This window comes from Microcaecilia unicolor, chromosome 5 (assembly GCF_901765095.1).
Source record: "Microcaecilia unicolor chromosome 5, aMicUni1.1, whole genome shotgun sequence".
Lineage (NCBI taxonomy): Eukaryota > Metazoa > Chordata > Amphibia > Gymnophiona > Siphonopidae > Microcaecilia > Microcaecilia unicolor.
In genome coordinates, this window is record NC_044035.1 from 322,609,307 (window position 1) to 322,634,489 (window position 25,183).

The 25,183-nt window shown below is 40.5% G+C and overlaps 1 protein-coding gene across 1 annotated transcript in view; it reads right to left on the reverse strand.

Annotated features, from left to right (window-relative positions):
- Nucleotides 1–25,183, reverse strand: part of PEPD (peptidase D) — a 422,604-nt gene that overhangs the window by 315,157 nt on the left and 82,264 nt on the right. The window contains exons 6-7 of the mRNA XM_030204435.1: nucleotides 15,502–15,563; nucleotides 8,669–8,713 (exon numbers count right to left, since the gene is read on the reverse strand). Coding sequence (XP_030060295.1) covers nucleotides 8,669–8,713; nucleotides 15,502–15,563 — 107 coding nt within the window. The remainder of the gene's footprint in view (nucleotides 1–8,668; nucleotides 8,714–15,501; nucleotides 15,564–25,183) is intronic.

The following is a 25,183-nucleotide window of genomic DNA, read 5'->3' on the forward strand; positions in this document are numbered from 1 at the left end:
GTAGAGTTTAATCAACAATATCGCATCAACATTATATTATTTCATTTTTCTGTCCCCGATTTGAACATATGCATACTCCTTTGAATGGCAATTATAAATATGTGCATTTTTACAACGTCATTTAAATACTGTATTTTTTAATTACATGTATATTTAATAGAGCATTAATCTCCACTATCCAAAATGTTTTATTGTGTGTTCTCTTAATTTTGAAGGCAGGGAGATTTTTAAAGCAAAGGATTCGGACACCTTCTGGATCAAAGGCTACCCTTCATCAACACCAAACAGAATTTAAACCTTAACCTATTATATTTTTAATCCTCCTTCTATTTGCCTCAATTTGTTCTGGTTGACGCTCACTTTCTCGTGAGGACATTGTCAACCTCCTCTTTTTGTTTTCCTTTAGTATTAACATTTACCATTTAGGCGTTTTGAATGGCAATTTCAATGCGGTTCAGATTGGAATGTGTTGCAGTGTATTATTTTTTAAAAACTATTTTGAAATGATTTTTTTTAATATGAGCTATTTTTCCCCACAGTATCAGCTTAATAAAATTCATCCCTTTTAACACTAAAGAAAGCAAGAGTATAATGTGCAAGCGTATAATGTTTAAGACCTTTTAGGATTTGGGGGAATATATACGCTTTATATATATATATTCAAGTTGTTTCTCCATTTTTGATTTGGACATTTTCAGCAAGTACTTTTGACCTTCATGTAAGTGAATATAAACTTGTTAAAAAGAATGACAGTTACTCTTGCTACAATACCTATGCCTGAAGGGAGATTTCACTTATTTTCCTTTCAGCTGTTCTTTTACTGATTTTGATTCATATGGACTAAATGTTTTGACCTGAAGGAACTATTGTGCTTTTATTCCTTCCTGGTATGTGCCAATATCATCCTCATCTTTACCACTAGTACTGCTTATTTTTTTCATCATTTTACATGGATTGTTTGAACAATGATTTAAGATATATGTTTTTATCATTTTATCTAGTTATTTTTTTTTAAGTTTACTAAATTTTATTACCTCAATTTATTTTGGTTTTCATTTGTTTTGAATTGTATCTTTCTATGTTAGAACATAAAAACAAAAGCGTTGCTATACTGGGACAGACTGAAGGTCCATCAAGCCCAGCATCCTGTTTCCAACAGTTGTCAATCCAGGTAACAAGTAACTTGCAAGATCCCAAAACAGTACAATACACTTTATGCTGCTTATCCTAGAAATAAGCAGTGGATTTTCCCCAAGTCCATCTTAATAATGGCTTATGAACTTTTCTTTTAAGAAGTTATCCAAACCTTTTTTTAAACCTCGCTAAGCTAACTGCTTTTATCTCATTCTCTGGCAACAAATTCCAGAGTTTAATTATACGTTGAGTGAAGAAATATTTTCTCAGATTTATTTTAAATTTACTACTTTGTAGCTTCATTGTATGCCCCCTAGCCCTAGTACTTTTGGAAAGAGTAAACAGGCAATTCACGTCTACCCGTTACACTTCAGTCATTATTTTATAGACCTCTCCCCTCAGCCATCTTTTCTCCAAGCTGAAGAGCCCTATCCGCTTTAGTCATTCCTTATAGGGAAGTCGTCCCATCCCCTTTATCAATTTTGTCGCCCTTCTCTTTATCTTTTCTAATTCCGCTATATCTTTTTTGAGATGCAGTGACCAGAACTGAACACAGTATTCTAGGTGCGGTTGAAAGATGAAGAAATACAAAGGAATTATTGAGTCCTCATTTTTGTTTTCCATTCTTTCCTAATAATTCCTAACATTCTATTTGCTTTCTTGGCTGCCGTTATCATATTTATTTGGTAATGTACACCTGGTGCAGCCCTTATATGGGCAAAATATGGCCATGTTGGGCAACTCTCTCCAAGTGTTATAACAAAGTTTGATGCTTGTATTGTTTCCTTGTTATTGGTCTGCCTTTGTCCTGCAGTTAACTGAACTGTGCAGTCATTATCTCTCTCTTTCCAAACCCTGCCCTGCGTGTTCCAATACTTTCTTTGTATCCCTCTCCCTCCTCCATGCATCTTCCCTGTATGTACCCATGTCCTGACCCTCAAAAGCTCCTCAATAAACTGGTTAATCTATAAGGTGCCACCTACCTCTCAGTTTTGTTACACCATGCTAACCCTGGTTCCAAACTGTGGATCAGAATCCCAAAGAGAGTCATCAGCAGCAAATGGGATCTCAGATACATGGGTGGTCCCCCTCTCCCTGAATCTTCACTTTGACCAATGTTCTATTGGTTTGTCATCATATTGCCTGTGAGCAGTGCCCTAGCGAGGGCAGCTGACACCCGGGGCGGTTCGTCGCTGCGCACCCCCCCCCCCCCCCCCCCCCCGAATGCATTCTTACCAAAGAGGGCGGGCGGGCTGCTCGGCCCAAGTGCACGTCGCTGGGAGCTGCGTCGGCTCCGCTGGTTCCCTGCTCTCTTTGCCCCGGAACAGGAAGTAACCTGTTCCGGGACAAAGAAAGCAGTGAACCAGCGGAGCCGACACCCTCCCCCCCCCCAGCGGTGTGCACCCGGGGCGGACCGCCCCTCCCCCCTTCCTACGCCACTGCCTGTGAGTTAGTAAACACTCAGGGACCCTGCCTCTTCCTCTTATGTCTTCCTGTCAGACTGGAAGCACATGCAGTTTACTGGGTTATAAAAGCGCACATGACACAGGTACTGCCTTTATGTATTAGTTAAGTGGAACAGGATTAAGTGGATACGGGGGGAGGAGGGGGGTGATCTGCTAATCTGTTTAGATCCTCATCTGGGGTCACCTGATTTTTTAAGTGTTAAAATGGGGGTCCATACTTGGTAAAAGGTTTAGAAAGGGCTACTTTAAAAAAAATAGTAAACTTAACTAAATGCCTGTTTTGTAACCTGTGTTTAAATCAAATATACTGACAAATCAGATAATGTTAAGAACAGATTCCAATTAGACAAATTTTTATTCGTTACCCTTGAGAGTTTACAATTCAGAGCTAGGCCAACAACTCAAAAGATGGCCTCATTCTAGGTTCTGAAGTAATATACAGTTCCTACCCTTATACAAAGAAAAGCACAATAAAAAGAAATTATGTTGAATAATGGAAACAGATCAGCTGTGTCCTTTCCCGACAATGCACAGCACGCTCAGTTGTAATATTGGACTTGTGAGTGCTACAATACCAATATTTAAGAACACAGCATTCTCTATAATCATATCATTTTTAATACTGTTGCAATGCGCTCAGCAAAATTTTATATCTTTCATGAAAGCTGAGCCACATAATCAAATAACCTCAAGGGCCCTAGAATATTCAAAAACTGCTGAACAGTGCTGAAGATGATATGTGCACGTGCGAGGGCTGTAAAACCAAAAAATGTGGTTCACCTAAAGGAAAGAATTCCCATACAGTAACCATTTCAAATACACTTGTGGAAAGAGTTCATTTTCTGTCACCGAGATGCAAAACACAAAATAAAAATGACTCATTATGAAGAACTAATTCTACACAAGGAACGCAATTTGCATGCACCAGGAATATTAACAATTCTCTACCGGCCTCCTTCTACACAGCATAAGCAAATCCGGGAATATATAGAAGAAAGAGCAAACACAGACCCAAACGCTGCATCATTATCCAAGTTTATGCAGTTGCTATGCTCGCTTAGTCCATGCTGAGCAAGAATTCATCAGCCGCATCTATAAAGCTCCAAGAACTCTTTCCATCTCCACTTGCATACCACAAGATGTGCCATAATGACAAGAATAAAATGCAGAGGCATGTAATGTGATGAGGAAGCACAAACATTATACAGCTGCCCAATTAAACCACCCGAGTCTGACTTAACACAGTTCATGATAAATGCAGTTACTTGGATGCATGGTAGCTGGACGAAACCCAAAATAGCACACCAGATTGCACAAAGAAAGCCAGTGCATTTGGAAAACATACTATAATTCTACACTGCTCCCATTCTGTAATATTGCATCAAGGAGGCAGTCTCTTCTAGGGGCTTGACCTTATAGAACATAAACTATGATTCATGTTTAAGTAGCTGGGAAACCAGGAAAAAGCCAGCAGAAATAGTGATTACTCTGTGCTGTGCACCTGAGCTCTAGCTGGGTGCCAGGTCTAAGGTACAAGAACAACAGAGAGAACAATGATCCCCCGCATGACATTTTCTCAATTCCTGGCTAAACATTAACAAACTGCATTAACTTAGATACTCATCACAACACAAGTTATATTACATTTAATGGATCAATTTGCACAATTTTTCCATTTTAGAGACTCATTTAAACAGGGTAATTTTATAAAAGTGTCTAAAGGAAGTCACATATATGCACAGACAAATGCTGTTCTGCACGTTCAAATCACTTCCAAAAATTACCCCCAATGTGCATTAATAGAAAAATCTGCTTGTTAGCATTACCATAATCTCATTAACGCACATTAAACATTTGTTTAAAATGTAGTAAGCTCCAACATAGAGGGCCATGTGTATTAGCACTAATGCTTCTTTAGTAAACTAATGGCCTATTTACTATGTCAATTTAACCTTGCCTATGATGGGAACACAGAAGCATTGTGGGCAGCAGAACTAAAGTGCTGCTTTAAACATACAGAACAGAGAACCTGTGGTCTTTAAAAGCTCAGGGCTGGGCTAGGAAAATGTATCACATGTTGGACCGCTCTATGGAAGGGGCAATGTTGCATTTAAGGTTGAAATGACAGTGTTATAGAGCAAAACCAATTGAAATGCAACTCCGAAGGGACTGGACTATTCAAATAATTCAGCCAAAATATCCTGGAATTTTCTTAATCATTGGGTAGATGAACAAAGGAAAGAGTGGATTCGGCAGACGAAAGCCGACTTGCCACAGCCAGAGCTGTTACAGTTCTTCTGACTCTGGGCTGAGTAGTCAATATGCCCAAAAGTCACCTGGCCTCCCTCTCAGTCTCTCGAGAATTTGGGGGTCCGGTTCGACACGGCTTCGGGGTTATCCCATCTGAGGAGGAGTCAAGCCACACATCAGGATTGGTGGAATTTAGTATTTCAGACTTATAAATATGAAGTATTTCTAGCTAAAAGGTCATGTCGATATATTTCCTATAAGGAGAAGTGGTCTTTGTTATTGTTCTACTTTACAAATGCCTGCTGAGAAGTTTTTCTTTCTGCTTCCCCCCTCCCGCTTTTTGAAATGTGTCTACTGTTACACTGACTTGTTCACTGTTATACTGCTTTAAAATCAATAAAAATACTGACAAAAAAAAAAAAAAGGAAAGATGTACAGGATTAATCCCAGCCAAACTAGCATCTTTGTCCTACGAGAAGTACATCAAAAAACTTTTGGAATTCAAGTTCCATCTGCTTCCTAGGGTATAAAAGGCTAACATGCCCTTTCCCTTCCAGCCTATTCAATTCTACACAGCAGGTTATGTATGCTCCTGCATTATACAGAAACAGCGGCCAAGTGTCCACCACTACTTATTTAATTCCCGATGTTGAACATGACCTTCAAGCTGTCAAATTTTTTAAAACAATTCACTGAATAATAGAGAGAAATTTATAGAGAGGTGGAATTAAATTCATTCTAACAATGAATAATGCACAGCAGAGGGCTTCCCAGGCTAACAAGAAATGAGGAACATAAAACACTGGTTTCCACTGCATACAAAAATAGGAACAAAAATGGCTTTTACATTGCTCTGGAAACTAAATAATTCACACATGCCTTCACTTAAGAACAATACATTCAAGGGTCTGACAGCACTGTGTAGTGATTAGAGCCAGGGCCATCAGAAAGAACAGGCAGGAGTTGCCTGCTCTGAAGGGGAACCTGCACATCATGCTGGAAATAAGCTCCCATGAAGCTGGGTTATCCCATCTGAGGAGGAGACATCTCTTGCGCTGGGGCACGGATTACCCCTAGTGACAGGTGAATGAGAAAACAAGTCATGATAGCTAAAGAATCTGATTTACGTACTGCCTCCAGCCCTCACGTCGCAACCTTAAATAAGTTGACTGGCCACTGCATTCTGATTCCGGTTTCAGAAGCCAGTATGAAAACCATCACAAATTAATTACAGTAAACTGATGCAGGACCTCATTGCTTTTCTTATTTTCATTATTTTATTCTACTTCCTTCCCAAATTATATGAGTTCAATGCTTATGGGTTTTTTTTATGATTATTTTTGATTGGTATTGTTGGTTTTCTTTTCTATTATTTTTTCAAATCTTTATGAAAAGTAAAAAAAAGTAAAATGCCGCAGGTTGCAAGTTGGCTGAAGTTTCTTAATAATTTACAATGAAAGCTTGACCATAACTGCATATAAAACTAACAGTAAAGAATCAAGCACTGCAAAATAAGACTAGATCAGTCTTGCAAACAAAGCACAGAGAGCCCCTCCAGCAGCCCACGATCACCTACCCACCATGGCCTCTAACACATCATCCATTCTGAATCAAAGAGTATTCATGCATCATTGCAACAGACTAGCCAGCTCAGAGTGATGATATGTTTTTAGTGATGATGAGCATTTGATTTGTTTTCTCTTTATCTATGGCAGGGGTAGGCAATTCCAGTCCTCGAGAGCCGCAGGCAGGTCAGGTTTTCAGGATATCCACAATGAATATGCATGAACTTGATTTGCATACACTGCCTCCATGGTATGCAAAACTATCTCCTGCATATTCATTGTGGATATCCTGAAAACCTGACCTGCCTGCGGCTCTCGAGGACCGGAGTTGCCTACCCCTTGTCTATGGCTCCTTTACTCTATAGTCTTTCCATATCTAAGAGAGGTCAGGAGGATTGGAATGCCAGTGGATTTAGGGCAGTTATGATGGGCCCATACTGGGGAAAGCACCAGAAAAGTAAAATATATGACCTCTTGTAAAAACAAAAATGGTCTGTGCAAAAACTGTCAAAGAAAGCCCTCCATACAATAAACTACTCTCTGCACTGGGGGAAGAACAAGATCCTCTATTTGAAAGGGAAAGGGGGAAAGGGAATAGGACTTGATATACTACCTTTCTGTGGTTTCTGAAACTGCATTCAAAGAGGTTTACATATCACACACCGGTGCTTATTTGTACCTGGGGCAATGCAGGGTTAAGCTGCAGTGGGAATCAAACCTAGTTCCCCTGGATCAAAGTCCGCTGCACTAACCACTAGGCTGCTACTACACTAAATTTAGGAGCCTAATTTGGGTGCCCAGTGCTAAAAATCAGTGCTAAGCTCCCCACATTTTATTTGCATCCTAATTCATCCCTATTATCACTCACTTGTTAGCGAAACAAAGTATAAATTTAGACACCCAGGCCCTGATGCACAAAGCTTACAGTGCTGGGAACGTTTGCTTTAGACTGGTTCTAGCCAGTCTAAAGCAAATGTTATTTAGCTTGTAATGCTCAAAGGGGTTTTCTGTGGCTCTAACGTGTGCCTTTACCAGCCACTGAGAAACCCATGCAAATGTATTCTAATGAGCATTCTGGGTGATACACCTCTCCAGAGCACCTAGCTGTAATGAGCTAATTTTACAGCTGCTCTAGACCCCACCCCAGTGACCATCCCGAATCGTTAAAATTCCCTGGTGGTCCAGTGGAGCCCAACCACACCAACTCCCCAGGTAACAAATCCACGGTGGTCTGGTGGGCCCCAAACCTCCCTTCCCGGATCCCCCCCCCCCCCCCCCCCGCACACAAGCAATCCCTGGTGGTCCAGTGGACCCCCCCCCCCCCCCAAACCTGCTCCCCCAAGCAAGAATGTCCTTGGTGATCTAGTGACCCCAAACCAACTCCCACCCCAAAGGCGACAATGGCCCTAGTGGTCTAGTAACTTCCTCCTCCTCCCCTCTCCATACCTAGAAAAAGATGGAGGCATGAGGGCAGAAGCAACACCTCCCACCCTCAGAGCCCGCCCTGCACAAAATGGTGGCACCCAGCCCGTGCATCCTGGGATGGGCTGGGTGGGGCTAAGCACCTTGAGGAGGGGCACAAACACCAGGGTCATTCTTGCTTCAGGGGAGGGGGAGATCAGGGGGTCCACTGGACCACCAGGGATTGCTTGCACTGGGAGCGTGGGAGGGGGTGAGGGGGTCCCCTGGACCACCAGGCATTTGCTCCTTGGGGTGCAGGAGAGGGAGTCAGGTTTGCATCAGGAGCTGTCAAATGCATTTCACAGCTCAGAGTTGCAAACAGCGACCGATGCACAAAAGGGATCCATGCAGTTCATTTGCATATGAACCCCTTTGGGCATCAATCGCTGTTTGTGACTCGCAAACTTTTACCAAGACAGCCATATTTGATGGCTCCCTTTGTGCACCGGGGCCCCCAGTCGTAGTAAGTTTTCATAGTAGAACAACTTAGAAGCCTCTCTCTCAAAGTTAGGAGTCTAAACCAGTTGAGTATAGGCCTCAATGTTATCTACTCAGATACAAGGAAAACCATAAAAAGAAAGCAGCCTAAGCTAGCAGAGAACTCTTTAATGCACAGATTTCTCTACAAAATGCATGTCATTTATGTTCTGTTATGAATCTTAATGAAAACCATAAGAGGGAGCAGATTTCAAAGGAAGTAGTTGGGAGTCAAAAGTACAGCAATTTGTTAGCAACAAGAAACCAAACCAGATTGGAAGGCTAACAACTAAAATGATGTCAACAGCAACTTACCATTCCACGATTTCTGGGTGAAGAATGGTATTATTCACATGGAATCTACAATACAAAAAAAAGAAAAAACTAATGGGCAAACACCATGACATCCACATGCCAAATGCATAAAACAATGACCAAACAGGATTAAAATTCTAACTTAGCATTTTATGTGTTTTAAATTAAAATAATAAACTCCAAAACATTGAGCGAAATAAAAACCTACCTAGCCCGCATCAAGTTCCTTAACTTTCTGGAAATCTACTTGTATTCCGGTACAGAAGGTAACATAATACATTTTTCATTTTCAGAAGTAACACAACAAACCTCTCAAGCTTGCTCCAATCTGGCTGAAGCACATCTATCAAATCCAATCAATTCTTTTATCAACATGTTTCTTACAATCGGTAGGAAATGGTTTCAAAAATAATGTTAGAACAGTGGTAGTGGTGAACAGGCAAAGTAAACATCTGAAGCAAGAAGCAAGAACTTAGTTGCCCTCTGTAGCCGCCTTTCTCCAGCAGGGATTCTCATTCCCACCTACCCCTCAGCCCATCAGGTAGTTTCTAACAGGCACCCTTTTACCTATACTCACAGGTAGACCTGCCTTAGAGAGGGAGCCATTCATTCATTACCACATTTAAGTTGCAAGTACTTCCTATATATTTTTGAAGAGCAGGCTGCACTGGGCAGGTGCTCATTCCACTCTAGACCACCAGGGATGCACAAAGGTAGACATGGAGTGGGGGTGGGGGGCTTGGACCAGCTTAGATCTTTGGGTGGGTGGAATGGGACATCTTAAAGGGGGGGGGGGGGAATAAGGTTGGTACCTTGCCAGAATTTTTCATGCAGGTCCCAGCAAATATTCAGCTGGGATCCACTTAAATGTCTTATGCATATTCCAATTGACTATCAGGCAGAATCTGCATAAGATCCGGAGGTTGGCACCTGAAGCGAAGATACTTACCTGTAGCAGGTATTCTCGGAGGACAGCGGGTGATGTCATCTATGTTGCCCAGTGCAGAGCATTAAAAAAAGCTAACATTGCTTTAAGAGCACATGCAGCTTCCCACTGTGAATGTGCAAGTGCCTTCATGCCCACTGCAAGTGCACGGGACCAGCAGTACAATACTATAGCATGGAGTCATCTACGAGGGGAGAAGGAAGAGTATGTAAGAATGAATGGCCTGCTGTTCTCAGAGAATACCTGCTACAGGTTAAGTATCTTCGCATTCTCCAAGAACAAGCAGGCCATATTCTCACATGTGGAAATCCGTAGCTCCCAGGCTCACTGAAAACAACCACAACTGGCCAATTTGACCTTGCAATGGCAAGGTCGAAATACTAATTAACCTGAAATTATACACAATTGTGTGAGAGTGCAGACTGGAACAGAATAAAACAGGCCTAATGGGGTGGAGCTGAATTCTAGACCTCAAACAAATTCTGCAGCACTGTCTGTACAAACAAACTATCATGTCGGGTACTCTGCTCAAGGCAGTAATAAGATGTGAATGCGTGATCTGCTGGCTGGCTCGGACCTGAGTGGCAAGAGAGACAAGAGTGTCTGTCCTCGACAGAGGGAGAAAAGCCTGCACCCGCTGAATGTCTAGCATGGCTCCCATGAACTCCAATTATTGAATGGGATGAAGATGGGAGTTGGGGTAGTTTAAAATGAACCCTAGTAGCTCTAACATCCGAATAGATCTCACAGACTCCTGAGCACAATCCTTTGACATGCTCTTCACCAGCCAATCGTCCAGATAGGGGGACACATGGACTCCCAGTCTGCAGAGCAACACTGTGACTACTGCAAGACACTTGGTGAAGACCCTAGGAGCCGGTCTGAGGCCAATAGGCAACATACGGTACTGGAAATTATGTGTCCCTAGCCATGACCTGGGATGTGAATGTAAGCATCCTTTAAATTTGAGGTCACATGCCACTCCACATTCACTTTATCTGGTGCCTGCTGCATGGAATACAATACACTTAAATTTACATGAGGAGCACTCTCTTTCCCATTTCAAAAAGGATCTTAAAAACATAAGAATACGAATTAGCTTTCTCAATTTGATCTTGTGACAGAAGCCCATGAGGCCTGTGGATGGACAGAATAGATGCTCCTGTCTCCCTCTTTTTTTTTTTTGTTACATTTGTACCCCGCGCTTTCCCACTCATGGCAGGCTCAATGCGGCTTACATATTGTATACAGGCACTTATTTGTACCTGGGGCAATGGAGGGTTAAGTGACTTGCCCAGAGTCACAAGGAGCTGCCTGTGCCTGAAGTGGGAATCAAACTCAGTTCCTCAGTTCCCCAGGACCAAAGTCCACCACCCTAACCACTAGGCCACTCCTCCACTTTTTACCTATTATAGTGTAGAATTGTCTCTCTCCAGTTTACATATATTTTAATGTGGTTGTATAATATACTACTTCCATTATTTACATTCATAATATTTAGGGCTGTACTGAATATTCGTATTCGATTCAGCCCCAAATAGTGCCCCAAATACTTTGTATTCAACCAAATAGCGATTGACAATTCAAATACGAATATTCCAGGGCTCTACTGTGCTAAATCCTACTGAAATAAACAATCTCTAATTTCACATTGTTTCTTTTATTATTTGTTATGTTAAAGCTCAATGACCATTATTATACTTGGCATTCAGACGAATAATATTTTTCATTATTCCTATTCGGCCGAATAGTAAAATGCACTAGTCGGTACAGCTCTAACTTAAATATTAATTGTAACCTGCCTTGATTAACCTAGGTTTGAAAGGCAGTTAAGAAAATTTTGTAAATAAAAAATATAATTATTGCCCTCACTCTCACCTTTTCACTACTTACATCATATTCTCACGATCTTCATCTCTCTTACGTCAAAAGGTGTCTCCTTACAGCATCTAGCCATCTTCTTTCCTGCTACATGTAGGACCAAAGGTTGCTTTTTGAGACAACCTCGAGACAGGCATGAGTATAGGCTCTAGAAATACCCCTTGTCTGGCTGGCCCTGTAGCACAGCTGCAATCTTGTGGAGAACAAGGTGTGTTGCTGGTGCAACGCAGGGCTAGGACCAAGCTGGTGCCTATGTAAGGGAGCGCTCACTGGTATGGAGTAGGGTGCTAAGCAATGTTTCCTCTAAGGAGTGGCCTGGTGTGTGCAAATTCTTTTTGTGTGTGTAAGCACCAAGTTTTAAAAACCAACGAATTTCTGTATAACACAAAAAAAAACATTTTTGTGAGCAACCATGAAAACTTGTGAGCGACGCTCCTAAAATGTATGAGCAATCGCTTATGCGTTCTGCTTAGAGGGAACACTGTTGCTAAGGCAAATTTGTTCATTGCTAGTTTACCGTGTGTGTTGGGCATTGCCAAACTTCATCTTAGTTCAAATGATTGAAATCCATGCAACAAAATATTAATAAAAACAATATTTAAATGAAGAAATTAACAAGACTTTCTTTTAACTAAAATATTGTTATTTTTACTCAGGTTATGTATCTGATCATGTTACTGAAAAAGTAATGCAGAAAAAAAATCTGATAGGTCAGGTGACACTACAAAAATGAGTCTGCATTCACCAAAATAAGATAAAATTACATTCTGTTGAAGAACAAAGTCTTCCTTTTTCCTCTTAATAGTACAGATGATGCATCCTGCTGATCAGACACTAGTGATAAAAAGATGACAGACGATGCTTTGCAGCAGAAATGAGCAATGATAAAAAAATTCAAAATGGATAAGCAAAGATAAGAGACCATCTACTCAAATAGGTATCAACACTTTACTGCAGCATTAGAATCGGGATTATAAAAGCATCTTACAGCATCACAGATGACGACGAGAAAGAATGTGATATTTTCATTAGATGTGAAACGGTGGGAATGTCCATGAAAAAAAAAAAAAGTGATGCTGCAGAAAGTAGATTAAAGGGTTTTGGTTTTTTTCTGTTTATTGAAGAGTAGCACTAATGTTTTTTTCATACAAAAGGAGATCAATCAACCCAATCTACTCATTTTAGTGATTTTTGTAAAATACAAGGCATAAAACCTTTACTAACTGAGCTCTCAATCCCAATGAATTTTAAGTCACCAAGGAAAAAGAAAGTTATACCGTATTTTTCGGACTATAAGACGCACCGGACCATAAGACGCACCTAGGTTTTAGAGGAGGGAAATAGGAAAAAAAAAATTTTCCTTTTTCCCTCCTCTAAAACCTAGGTGCTCCGGTGCGTCTTGTCCGAGTTTTGGACCTCCGTCCCGTACTTACACGATTCCATGTTCCCTGGTGGTCTAGTGACGTCGGGGCAGGAAAGAGCCCCCTCGGCGAGATTCAAAATGGCCGCCGAGAATCTCGGCGGCCATTTTGAATATCGCCGAGACCGTCAGAAAGCATTGAGGAGCACGGAGAGCAGCGCGATGGGCAGAAAAGAGGGGGCTCTTTCCTGCCCCGACGTCACTAGACCACCAGGGAACATGGAATCGTGTAAGTACGGGACGGAGGTCCAAAAACGCTACCTTCGGACTATAAGACCCCCCATTTTCCTCCCAAATTTTGGGGGAAAAAAGTGCGTCTTATAGTCCGAAAAATACGGTACATGAGAATGGCTTGTACTATACTTCATTAATGTGATAAACTACTGGAGTGGACAAACACACAGAACAAAATTTGCATACACCTAGCACAAGCTTCTGATTTCTCTACAATTGATTACAGTAATATATTTAAACATTTTATTCTACATAAAGTATGTTTAGAAACTGTACAAAAAAAATACGGTTGTGCACCTTTTGTGCCACATTAAGAGATTTTTTAATACAGAAATTACACTGGTTATTGGTAGAGGTGCGTGGTGTTATTTAACCTAGGTTATTTAGTCTTTAAGTGTTTCATAGGTTTGCTCCAACATATATTGAACATCTGATTTTAATTCCTCTGATGGACTGTACTACTTGTTTAAAGAACGTTTAATACTGTATTTTCCAAGTATTAATGGTAGTCAATACTAAACTATTCACATTCAAACCTTTTCATATCTGTCAGCACTTTTTGGAATGAGCCGCCTTTAGAACTGCACATACAAACTAAGGAGGCTTTTTACTCATGTGCGTCTAACACAGGACACGCTCAGGCATCCTGCAGTAACTGCCAAATGTGTATGCAGTAACCACGTGCTAAATTAATTAACCTTTTTGTTTTTGAAGAGGTAGAGAGTAGGCATTCCTGCACTAACCAGTTAACACTGCTACATTACTGCATGCTAACTGGTTAGTGCATTAACTCTTACTGCCTATAAAATGGGTGGTAGTACGTGCACATGCAGTAATTTGACAAATAAGCCATATGCTAGTGGAAACTTTAGTGCATGGCCATTAATACAAAAAAATTAAAAAAGGAAAAGGCCATTTTTATACTGCTTAGTAAAAGGACCCCTAAGTTCTGCGTATAGAAATTTTTACAAACATTTTACTTTGTAAATTTTTTAGCATATAAACTAAAGGAGGATGGAGCTTATATAGTAGGAACATTTTATTGTATTTGATTATCCTACGTATACCATTTGTAAACTGTCTAGAACTTTAGAGATTGAGGCAGAACATAAATATTAAATAATAATAATAAAAAGAAATAAGATCCTATGTCAAACAGTTTTTAGTGAACAGAGTAAAACACAGAGGGGTATGTTTACTAAGGTGCGTTATCATTTTTAACATGCCTGTAAATTTAAGACGCATTAAACGTTAACGCCTATACATTTCTATGGGCGCGTTAGCGTTTAACACGTGTAAACCATTTACGCGCATTTAAAATGCTAACACACCCATAATGCTGCTTAATAAACCTAGCCAAGAGTGTGTATTCAAAGCGCCAAAACAATTGTTTTATTTTCTAAAAATATAAACATTTATTCATTCAAAATAATGTGATCATATGAACTCTGACATGGCCATGTTTCACTTAAGATGGCTGCACCAAGGGTCGACAAATCTTTAAAACACAACATACAAAAAGATCAGGAGTTCTCAACCTTAGTCCTCAGTACACACCCATCCAGTCAGGTTTTCAGGATACCGCAACCTGAAGGAACAGTTGCCACATACCAAGAATACATATAAACAAAGCATTAACTACCCTCTACAGGGATGGTTCTCAACCTTGACCTTAAAGACTATCCAAGACAGTCTGGTCTTCAGGGTATCCATGATGAATAAGCACAAGACAGGTGCTGCCTCTGTCCTATGTGAATATATAGTCCATATTCCATCATGGATATCCTTAAAACCTGACTCGCCGGATGGTCCTCAAGAACTAGGGTGAGAACCAGTGCTCTCCTGAAAGTCTTACATTTAAAGTAGAGGTAGACAAACTATAATCCACACGCCACATCTAGTCCCCAGGTGGTTTCCATTTATATCACAGTGATGAGAGATATCTTGGCCCCCAGTGAAGCAAGCATGTCACTTGTAGTCAAAAGTGATATTGCCAGTGCACGTCTACTCCCACTTCCCTTGTGCATCTTTCAGAGTTTGCCCACTCCCCAACGTTGAACAGTCAGCACTTCTACCTATTCCACTTCTTTCAATAGGAGCATCAGTTGATTTTCTTTTCTCTAGACATTTCTGAATATCTATCCTATTTCAAATTATTACACTCCCTCTGCCCACACATTCCATCCTCTGGCAACCTAAATAAGCAGTGATAAAATTAATCAAATATGAGCCTGATAAAACGCTCATATTTGACTCTTGTCTGATTCAATGCATGATAAAATTGAGGACGCTCATATTTGACTCTTGTCTGATTCAATGCATGATAAAATTGAGGACATCTCATTCACTTACTGACTGATTCCTTCAAATGAAGCTTCCTTACAGACATTCCCACTATCAGTGTTAACACCACGCTGTGGAAAAACAGAGAGAGGAGGAACATTACTAAATAATGGAAAGAAACAGCAGTTTCCTAATAAACTCAAAGACAGATTTTTAAGTAACCACAAAGCATTACAGATCACTACATATATATAAATTGCATTCTGCCTTGCTGGGGTGGGGGGGGGGGGGGAAAGAGCCTCCTTGCTGATTCACAGCTCCATTATCTCCTTACTCGTTCAAGTCTCCCTCTCATTTAGAGGCACAGTGGAAAGTCCAGTACACGGGATCTTTATAACTTTCTTAAATTGGTATGTAAAGTGCCTGCTAAAAGTGACGCATGTACAATCAAGCAGTACTTCCCACTGTAATATAAAAAATATGTGAGAAACCCACAGACTGGAATGTAACATGCATAAGCGATATTGAATTACTGCTCCCCCTTGTCAATCATGGGGATTCATAAAAGTCCAAATTTTTCACAGTACTCTTATGAAGGATGGAATGTTTTCAAGTTCATGGCAACCACCCGGTGGAGTTTTGCAGGGTTCACCTATATCTCTGCTATTGTATAACTTTTTGGCTACTGCTGGAAGCAGGATACTGGGCTAGATGGACCACTGCTCTGACCCAGTATGGCTATTCTTATTCTTATATTCTTAACTTATATATGAGCTCACTTGGTAATGTTAAACTTGAGGATGGAATGAAACTCATCTTATGAAGATGATATTTTCAAACTGGTTTCAACTGGATTATCTCAAGATTGTTTGTTTACTAAAATCAATTATTGTATGGAGGAAATTAGCGCTGGTCTCTCATTGTTAAGCTCAAACTAAACGCAGACAAGACAAAGATTTTATGGTTTAGTTTAAATGAGACTAATATTCCAAACTTTGTCCTATGTCTGGATTGATCCCAGCTGACTGTAGATCGTAAATCATGTTTGCTAGGGGTTATCCTAGACTCTACTCTGCCTATGGATGCTCAGATTAAAAATCTATCACAAAAGTTGTTTGTTTTTTTAAAGCTGAAAAAACTACAGCTGGTCTGTTCTTATTTTATCCTGAATCATTTAGATGTTGATCTTGTCACAACTGGACTACCGTAATTCTCTGTACGTAGGAAGTACAGAAAAACAACTGCAGAGGCTACAGTTGATCTAGAATACAGTTGTTAGGTTAATTTTTCACAAAGCTAGGTATGGTCATGTATCTCCTTTGCTAATCGAATTGCATTAGCTTCTGATATGAGCAAGAAAGGTTTTTTAAATATGTTGCTTTGTTTTTAAGATTTTAGAGGGCTAGTGCCCATCCAATTTAACTTCATTAGTTAACGTACAACGTACTTGTAGTTATCTTATGCTGAGAGTTCCTTTGTTTAGAGGAATCAAACTTAAAACTTTCCAGGAAAAGTCTGCAGTATTTATGACTAAATATTGGAATGCACTTCCTGTAGATATCGGGGCATCTTCATCCTATTTCTGTTTCCAGAAATACCTGAAGTCACACTTATTTTCTAAATTTCTGTTATGAATTGGTTGGAACACTTGTACTATAGCTATTAGATAATTATTATATTTACCCATTATAGTTTTAAATGTTAACCTGCTCTGAACCTAGTTTAAGGGAGAGTAGAGGGCTATAAGTACTCATCATCATCATCATCAAATCTTCAATTCAAAATAACGTCTTAATTATAAAAGTCCAGGATCCCACACATTTAGATAATAGAAAAGAGACATGTCACTGGTATTTCCATCAAACATATGCAAACAAAACAGCAATGTCTTGTTCGCAGAGAATATTCCTATAGGTTACTTCCCATCTCATCAATTAAAGAAACAATTGGAAGAGCACTTCTCAATTAAAAGTCAACACTCCGGTCACCACAGCACAGCAGAGAACTGTTCATAAATCCAACTCAGTGCTAGTTTGGTCATCAAACCACATAAGGAATTAGTGTTGCCACCATAGGACTATGTTTATCCTTTTATTCTCAACTAGACATGAAAACAAGAAAACGTCCCCATACCCATGAGGTATAATCCTCAAACTGGAGAAGGAAAGAGCTTCAGAGGAAGATTTTACAGTTTCAAGAGATCAAAGTACCCAAAAGTATGAAAGTGTTCAGAATCTGTCTCCCATCATTAAATTGCACAAGCATTCTGATAAATAGAAAGAATAAGTGAGAATCCAACAGTACATGAAGGAAAGAAAGCTGAATTTGCAGAACAAAAGGGGAAATAAATTCAAAGATCAACAAACAAGAAAAAGCAAGTGCCAACTGCACAAATATAGTGGAACATAAAGAGCTACTCCAGGAACAATACATTGATCAAATTCAGACATATGAATGGTTTCAGTTCATCTCTCTTGAACCTAAGGATGAGAAATTGATAGTGGCAGAAAATCGCTACATAGAAAGGCACAATAAGATGGTACATCTCATCCATTGAAATATTTACAAACATTACAACAAGCACTGGGATCATGAACCTAAGAGAATTATTGAAATTGAAGTTGTTATGATCACCTAGGACATTCCAATTCCAATTGATAAAAATATTGATGCAAGAATACTGGACATTATGGTAAAAAACAAAACAAAACAGAACAGCACTGATTAAAGAGCTTTATCTGTGAATTGGGTGGAGAGACAGAAGATAGAAGGTGCAATGTAACATGTTATCATTGATTCACCAGGCTTTGTATGCAGTGGCTTCATGGTATATGGTTCAGGTTCATTACTGCACACATTAGCAGATACGATCTGAAACAGCTATGAGCTTGCCCCCAGATTGTATATAGCATATTCTGTAACAACACGCATAACTTAATTGGCTTAACAAGCCAATCAGTGCTGTTAACAGCACTTAACCAATAATGAGCACTAATTGGCGAAAATTAAAACTTATGCGCACAAAGCACTGTGCCTAAATTTTAATGCATGCAAGCAAAAAGGGGCATGATTATATGGTCCTCTGCGCCTAAATCAACGGACTGAGATTTACACCATGTTTTCATTGGTGTAAACAGAGGCATTTAGTTTTAGGTGCTAGAATATCAACTAAGTATATTCTATTTACTGCGCCTAAATATAGGCACCGCTTATAGAATATGCTTAGGCAGAAATGTTTTCCACGCGGATTTTCTAGGCGCCATATATAGAATCTGGCCCTTGACTCTTCAAGGCTTATAAAACATTATTTATGCTGAGACTCGAGGTGCTGCATTTTCTGTGGCTTGTCCACTAATGTGGAATGTTCTGCCAGGGGCTTTACAATTGTGCACAGGTGCCAGTCAATTTAAGAAGTTATTGAAAACATCTGTTTGTGAAGGCATTTGTTAAACTATATTTATACTTAAGTGTGGTTAGGTGATGTTGGATAGCTGATGGATTGTTTTTGTGTGTTGGTTTTATGTTTCATTGGTAATTCCGAATTATGTATGTTTTTCACCTAGAGAAAGCTCTAATAGAACAAATTTGTGGACTATCTTGTCTACACAAGTACAGCCTGCTTGCTCGAGACACTGCTAGCCCTGCCTTATCAGGAATGAAAACATGGATTTCTGACCCAATATTCCATTGTATTCACATGACAGTCCGCTTATTTTCCTGTCCACTCGTCAAGGTTGGCCTCGATCTCTCCACTTTGGAGTTGGAGAAGTAGCCTAACGGTTAGTGCCAAAGCCTGAGAACAAGAAGAATTGGGTTCAATTCCCACTGCAGCTCCTTGTGACTCTGGGCAAGTCACTTCACCCTCCATTGCCCCAGGTACAAAATAGGTACCGATATATAATATGTAAACCACTTTGATTGTACCTACACAAAGGCAGTATATCAAAATTCCATCCCCTTTCCCTTTGGAAGAGACAGGACCAAACTGTAGCAAACTGACACCCTTATTCATGTCTTAAACAGTTTTATGATTCAGGCTGCCCGGCTTCTGACCCCTCCTTATTTCTCTAAATGAAACAGGATCTGTATGGTTGAGCAGTATATGATGGAGTTCCATACTGTCTCTGCAGACAGACTGGAATAATGAGATCTTAGTGACCGCCATCTAGGAATGGCTTTTCTGATCAAGTTAAAGGCAAGTTAACCTCCAACCCTAGTACATAAAATCATCCACGGCGAAGCCCCAGCTTACATGTCTGACCTGATTGACCTACCACCTAGGAATGCCAAAAGATCATCTCGCACATTCCTTAATCTTCACTTCCCAAACTGCAAAGGCCTAAAATATAAACTAATGCACGCATCAACCTTTTCCTATATGAGCACGCAATTCTGGAATGCATTGCCACGTAACCTAAAAGTGACCTATGAACTGACCAACTTCCGAAAACTGCTGAAGACCCATCTTTTCGACAAGACATACCACAATGACTAAAACATATGAAATCCCCACATATATCTAGCAAGCATTGTTAAAAGCGCCTCATAATATATCTTTATCATATTTTCCATTACCATGCAACCCAAAATACTTCTGTAACACTAAATGTCAACTCTCCTCTCATTTCCACTATCCATTATATATTGTAAGCCACATTGAGCCTGCAAAGAGGTGGGATAATGTGGGATACAAATGCAATAAATAAATAAATATATCCATTCAACCCAAGCTTCTCAGTGGACCTCAGACTGGTCATTACTCCTAGGTCTTTCTAATTCATGAGACCGGTTACAAATAATGATAAAATTGTGTCAAACTCTTCTGAAACTTGTGCAAAATCTTTGCTGTGCAAAAAATGAAGAACATGCGTAGAGGAGGGACCAAGATTAGTTTAAGGCAAGGACACTGCCCACCAGTCAATCTGAAGACGGGCACACTGAACAGAAGAAATCCATTTTGGGGGTTCCAAGAACGGATATTCTGTAGGGTTTGCAGCTCCAAAAACCACTCGTGTAGATGAAGAACTCTGCTGATCCTGTTGACTATCTGGTTCTGAATGCCTAGGATGTAATCAGGCAGAATTTGTATGCAACTAGAAATCACAAAGCTCCAAATTCTTGCTCCTTCCTGACTTAAAAGGAAAGGCACCCATTATAAGTACATAAGTACATAAGTAATGCCATACTGGGAAAAGACCAAGGGTCCATCGAGCCCAGCATCCTGTCCACGACAGCGGCCAATCCAGGCCAAGGGCACCTGGCAAGCTTCCCAAACGTACAAACATTCTATACATGTTATTCCTGGAATTTTGGATTTTTCCAAGTCCGTTTAGTAGCGGTTTATGGACTTGTCCTTTAGGAATCGTGGATGCTGTTTAAAAACACCATCCTGGAGGTTCAGGACAAATATATTCCACGTATTAGAAAAAAGGGAAAAAAGACTAAACGTCAGCCGGCGTGGCTAAACAGTAAGATAAAGGAAATCATTAGAGCCAAAAAACAATCCTTCAGAAAGTGGAGAAGAGAACCAACTGAAAGTAACAGGATAGATCATAAGGAATGCCAAGCCAAATGCAAAGCGGAGATAAGGAGGGCAAAAAAGGACTTTGAGAAGAAATTAGCGTTGGAAGCAAAAATACATAGTAAAAACTTTTTTAGATACATTAAAAGCAGGAAACCGGCCAAAGAGTCGGTTGGGCCGCTGGACGAAAATGGTGTTAAAGGGGCGATCAAGGAGGACAAAGCCGTAGCGGAGAAATTAAATGAATTCTTTGCTTCGGTCTTCACCGAGGAGGATTTGGGGGGGACACCGGTGCCGGAAAGAATATTTGAAGCGGGGGAGTCAGAGAAACTAAACAAATTCTCTGTAACCTTGGAGGATGTAATGGGTCAGTTCAGCAAGCTGAAGAGTAGTAAATCACCGGGACCTGATGGTATTCATCCCAGAGTATTAATAGAACTAAAAAATGAACTTGCGGAGCTACTGTTAGAAATATGCAATCTGTCCCTAAAATCGAGTGTAATACCGGAAGACTGGAGGGTAGCCAATGTTACTCCGATTTTTAAGAAAGGTTCCAGAGGAGATCCGGGAAATTATAGACCGGTGAGTCTGACGTCGGTGCCGGGCAAGATGGTGGAGGCTATTATTAAGAATAAAATTGCAGAGCATATACAAAAACATGGACTGATGAGACAAAGTCAGCACGGATTTAGTGAAGGGAAGTCTTGCCTCACCAATCTAATGCATTTTTTTGAGGGGGTAAGCAAACATGTGGACAATGGGGAGCCGGTTGATATTGTATATCTGGATTTTCAGAAGGCGTTTGACAAAGTGCCGCACGAAAGACTCCTGAAGAAATTGCAGAGTCATGGAATCGGAGGTAGGGTATTATTATGGATTAAGAACTGGTTGAAAGATAGGAAGCAGAGAGTAGGATTGCGTGGCCAGTATTCTCAGTGGAGGAGGGTAGTTAGTGGGGTCCCGCAGGGGTCTGTGCTGGGTCCGTTGCTTTTTAATGTATTTATAAATGACCTAGAGATGGGAATAACTAGTGAGGTAATTAAATTCGCCGATGACACAAAATTATTCAGGGTCGTCAAGTCGCAGGAGGAATGTGAACGATTACAGGAGGACCTTGCGAGACTGGGAGAATGGGCGTGCAAGTGGCAGATGAAGTTCAATGTTGACAAGTGCAAAGTGATGCATGTGGGTAAGAGGAACCCGAATTATAGCTACGTCTTGCAAGGTTCCGCGTTAGGAGTTACGGATCAAGAAAGGGATCTGGGTGTCGTCGTCGATGATACGCTGAAACCTTCTGCTCAGTGTGCTGCTGCGGCTAGGAAAGCGAATAGAATGTTGGGTGTTATTAGGAAGGGTATGGAGTCCAGGTGTGCGGATGTTATAATGCCGTTGTATCGCTCCATGGTGCGACCGCAGCTGGAGTATTGTGTTCAGTACTGGTCTCCGTATCTCAAAAAAGATATAGTAGAATTGGAAAAGGTACAGCGAAGGGCGACGAAAATGATAGTGGGGATGGGACGACTTTCCTATGAAGAGAGGCTGAGAAGGCTAGGGCTTTTCAGCTTGGAGAAGAGACGGCTGAGGGGAGATATGATAGAAGTGTATAAAATAATGAGTGGAATGGATCGGGTGGATGTGAAGCGACTGTTCACGCTATCCAAAAATACTAGGACTAGAGGGCATGAGTTGAAGCTACAGTGTGGTAAATTTAAAACGAATCGGAGAAAATTTTTCTTCACCCAACGTGTAATTAGACTCTGGAATTCATTGCCGGAGAACGTGGTACGGGCGGTTAGCTTGACGGAGTTTAAAAAGGGGTTAGATAGATTCCTAAAGGACAAGTCCATAGACCGCTATTAAATGGACTGGAAAAATTCCTCATTTTTAGGTATAACTTGTCTGGAATGTTTTTACGTTTGGGGAGCGTGCCAGGTGCCCTTGACCTGGATTGGCCACTGTCGGTGACAGGATGCTGGGCTAGATGGACCTTTGGTCTTTCCCAGTATGGCACTACTTATGTACTTATGTACTTATGAATCCGTCCAACCCCTTTTTAAACTCTGCTAAGCTAACCGCCTTCACCACTTTCTCCGGCAACGAATTCCAGAGTTTAATTACACGTTGGGTGAAGAAAAATTTTCTCCGATGTGTTTTAAATTTACTATACTGTAGTTTCATCGCATGCCCCCTAGTCCTAGTATTTTTGGAAAGCGTGAACAGACGCTTCACATCCACCTGTTCCACTCCACTCATTATTTTATATACCTCTATCATGTCTCCCCTCAGCCGTCTCTTCTCCAAGCTGTATAGCCCTAGCCTCCTTAGTCTTTCTTCATAGGGAAGTCGTCCCATCCCTGCTATCATTTTAGTCGCCCTTCGCTGCACCTTTTCCAATTCTACTATATCTTTCTTGAGATGCGGCGACCAGAACTGAACACAATACTCATTCCTCTCCATTTGATGACATAAATAAAAACATGGCAACTTGATTGATCTTGAATACGATGCACAAATTACCTGAAGGGAGTATAATATTGCTCAGAGCTCCACACAATTGATTTGGAGCCATAATTAGCTTGCAGCCAGGTCCCCTATGTAAGCTAAAAGATAAAATTCCCCAACTGATGCAAATGGAATACCAATGGTCAGGCTAAATTTGGACTTCCACTGCGGCATATTCCAAACCTTTTTTTAAAACCCGCTAAGCCAACTGCTTTTTCCACATTCTGTGGAAACAAATTCCAGAGTATAATTACACATTCATTTGTTTTAAATTTAATACTTTATAGCTTCATTGCATGCCCCCTAGTCCTAGTATTTTTGGAAAGAGTAAACAAGCGATTCACATATACCCATTCCACTCATTTTATAGACCTCTTTTCTCCAGGCTAAAGAGCCTTGGCCACTTTAGCCTTTCCTCGTAGGGAAGTCGTCCCCATCCTCTATCATTTTTGTCGCCCTTTTCTGTACCTTTTCTAATTCCACTATACCTTTTTTGAGATGCAGTGACTAAAATTGCACACAGTATTCTAGGTGCGGTCGAACCACGGAGCAATACAAAGGCATTATAACATCCTCATTTTTGTTTTTCCATTACTTTCATAATAATAACATTCTATTTGCTTTCTTAGCCGCCGCTGCACACTGAGCAGAGAATTTCAACATATCAGTGATGACACTTAGGTCCCTTTCTTGGTCAGTGATTCCTAATGTGGAACCTTGCATCACGTAGCTATAGTTCAGGTCCCTCTTTCCCACATGCATCACTTTGCACTTGCCATTTGGATGCCCAGTCTCCCAGTCTTGTAAGATTATCAACAAGAGGTTTATGTAGATATTTAACTGAGATCTTATTGTGGCTCTCTCATTTTCAGGCAGGCACAGAGCATGATATGCACTATTGCAAACATATGGCCTAACATCTGCAAGTAGTACCTGGCTACGACAGTAATAAAGCACTAAATATTCTGGATGTGAAGCATCAGTTTCTGCAACCTAGAGTGGCATAACAGCTTTCACCTGAATTATGTCCCAAATAGCTCCTATAAATGAAATTTTTGTCAGTTGATGGGTTGACTTTTCAAAGCTAATGACAAATCCCAGTCTATAAAAGAGAAGCATTGTTTCATTACAGATAGATTCTCTGAGGAAGCTGCCAGAAGCCAGTCAATGAAAAATGGAAAAACTAGCTGATACCACCTGTGCAAGTAAGTAGCATATGAGGCATTTGGTGACAACTCTGATGCCAAAGTAGAGGCTGAAAGGCAGGCCTGATAATGGATTGCAAGCAGAAAGAACTAGAGATAGAGGTAATTTTTACATTGTGAATAGAGCAGGGTAAGTGTACAAGTACCAGTCAGATCCAGTGAACTCAGTCAAATCCTTTCTTCAAGTAGAGAACAGAGGAAAGTGTGTTCCTCTTGAACTTTACCTTTAAAAGGAGTAGGCTGTAATCCCTGAGACCTAATATGACAAACCACCTGTCAAACTGGAGATCAGGAGTATCTGGAGCAAAAGCCTTGCTTTCTTTTCTTGTACTAGACCCACCTCTAATGCTTTGGACTGCAGAGTATAGACTTCTTTTTGAAGCAAGTGGATATGGGCTTAAGGTACCCAAGAGTATGCCAAAGTGATATGGCGATCGAGATGGGACCTGAGATGGTAACACTGTTATATAGTTAAGAACCCAAGACTCTCTATAACAGGCCCCTTGGTTTATTCAGGAACTGC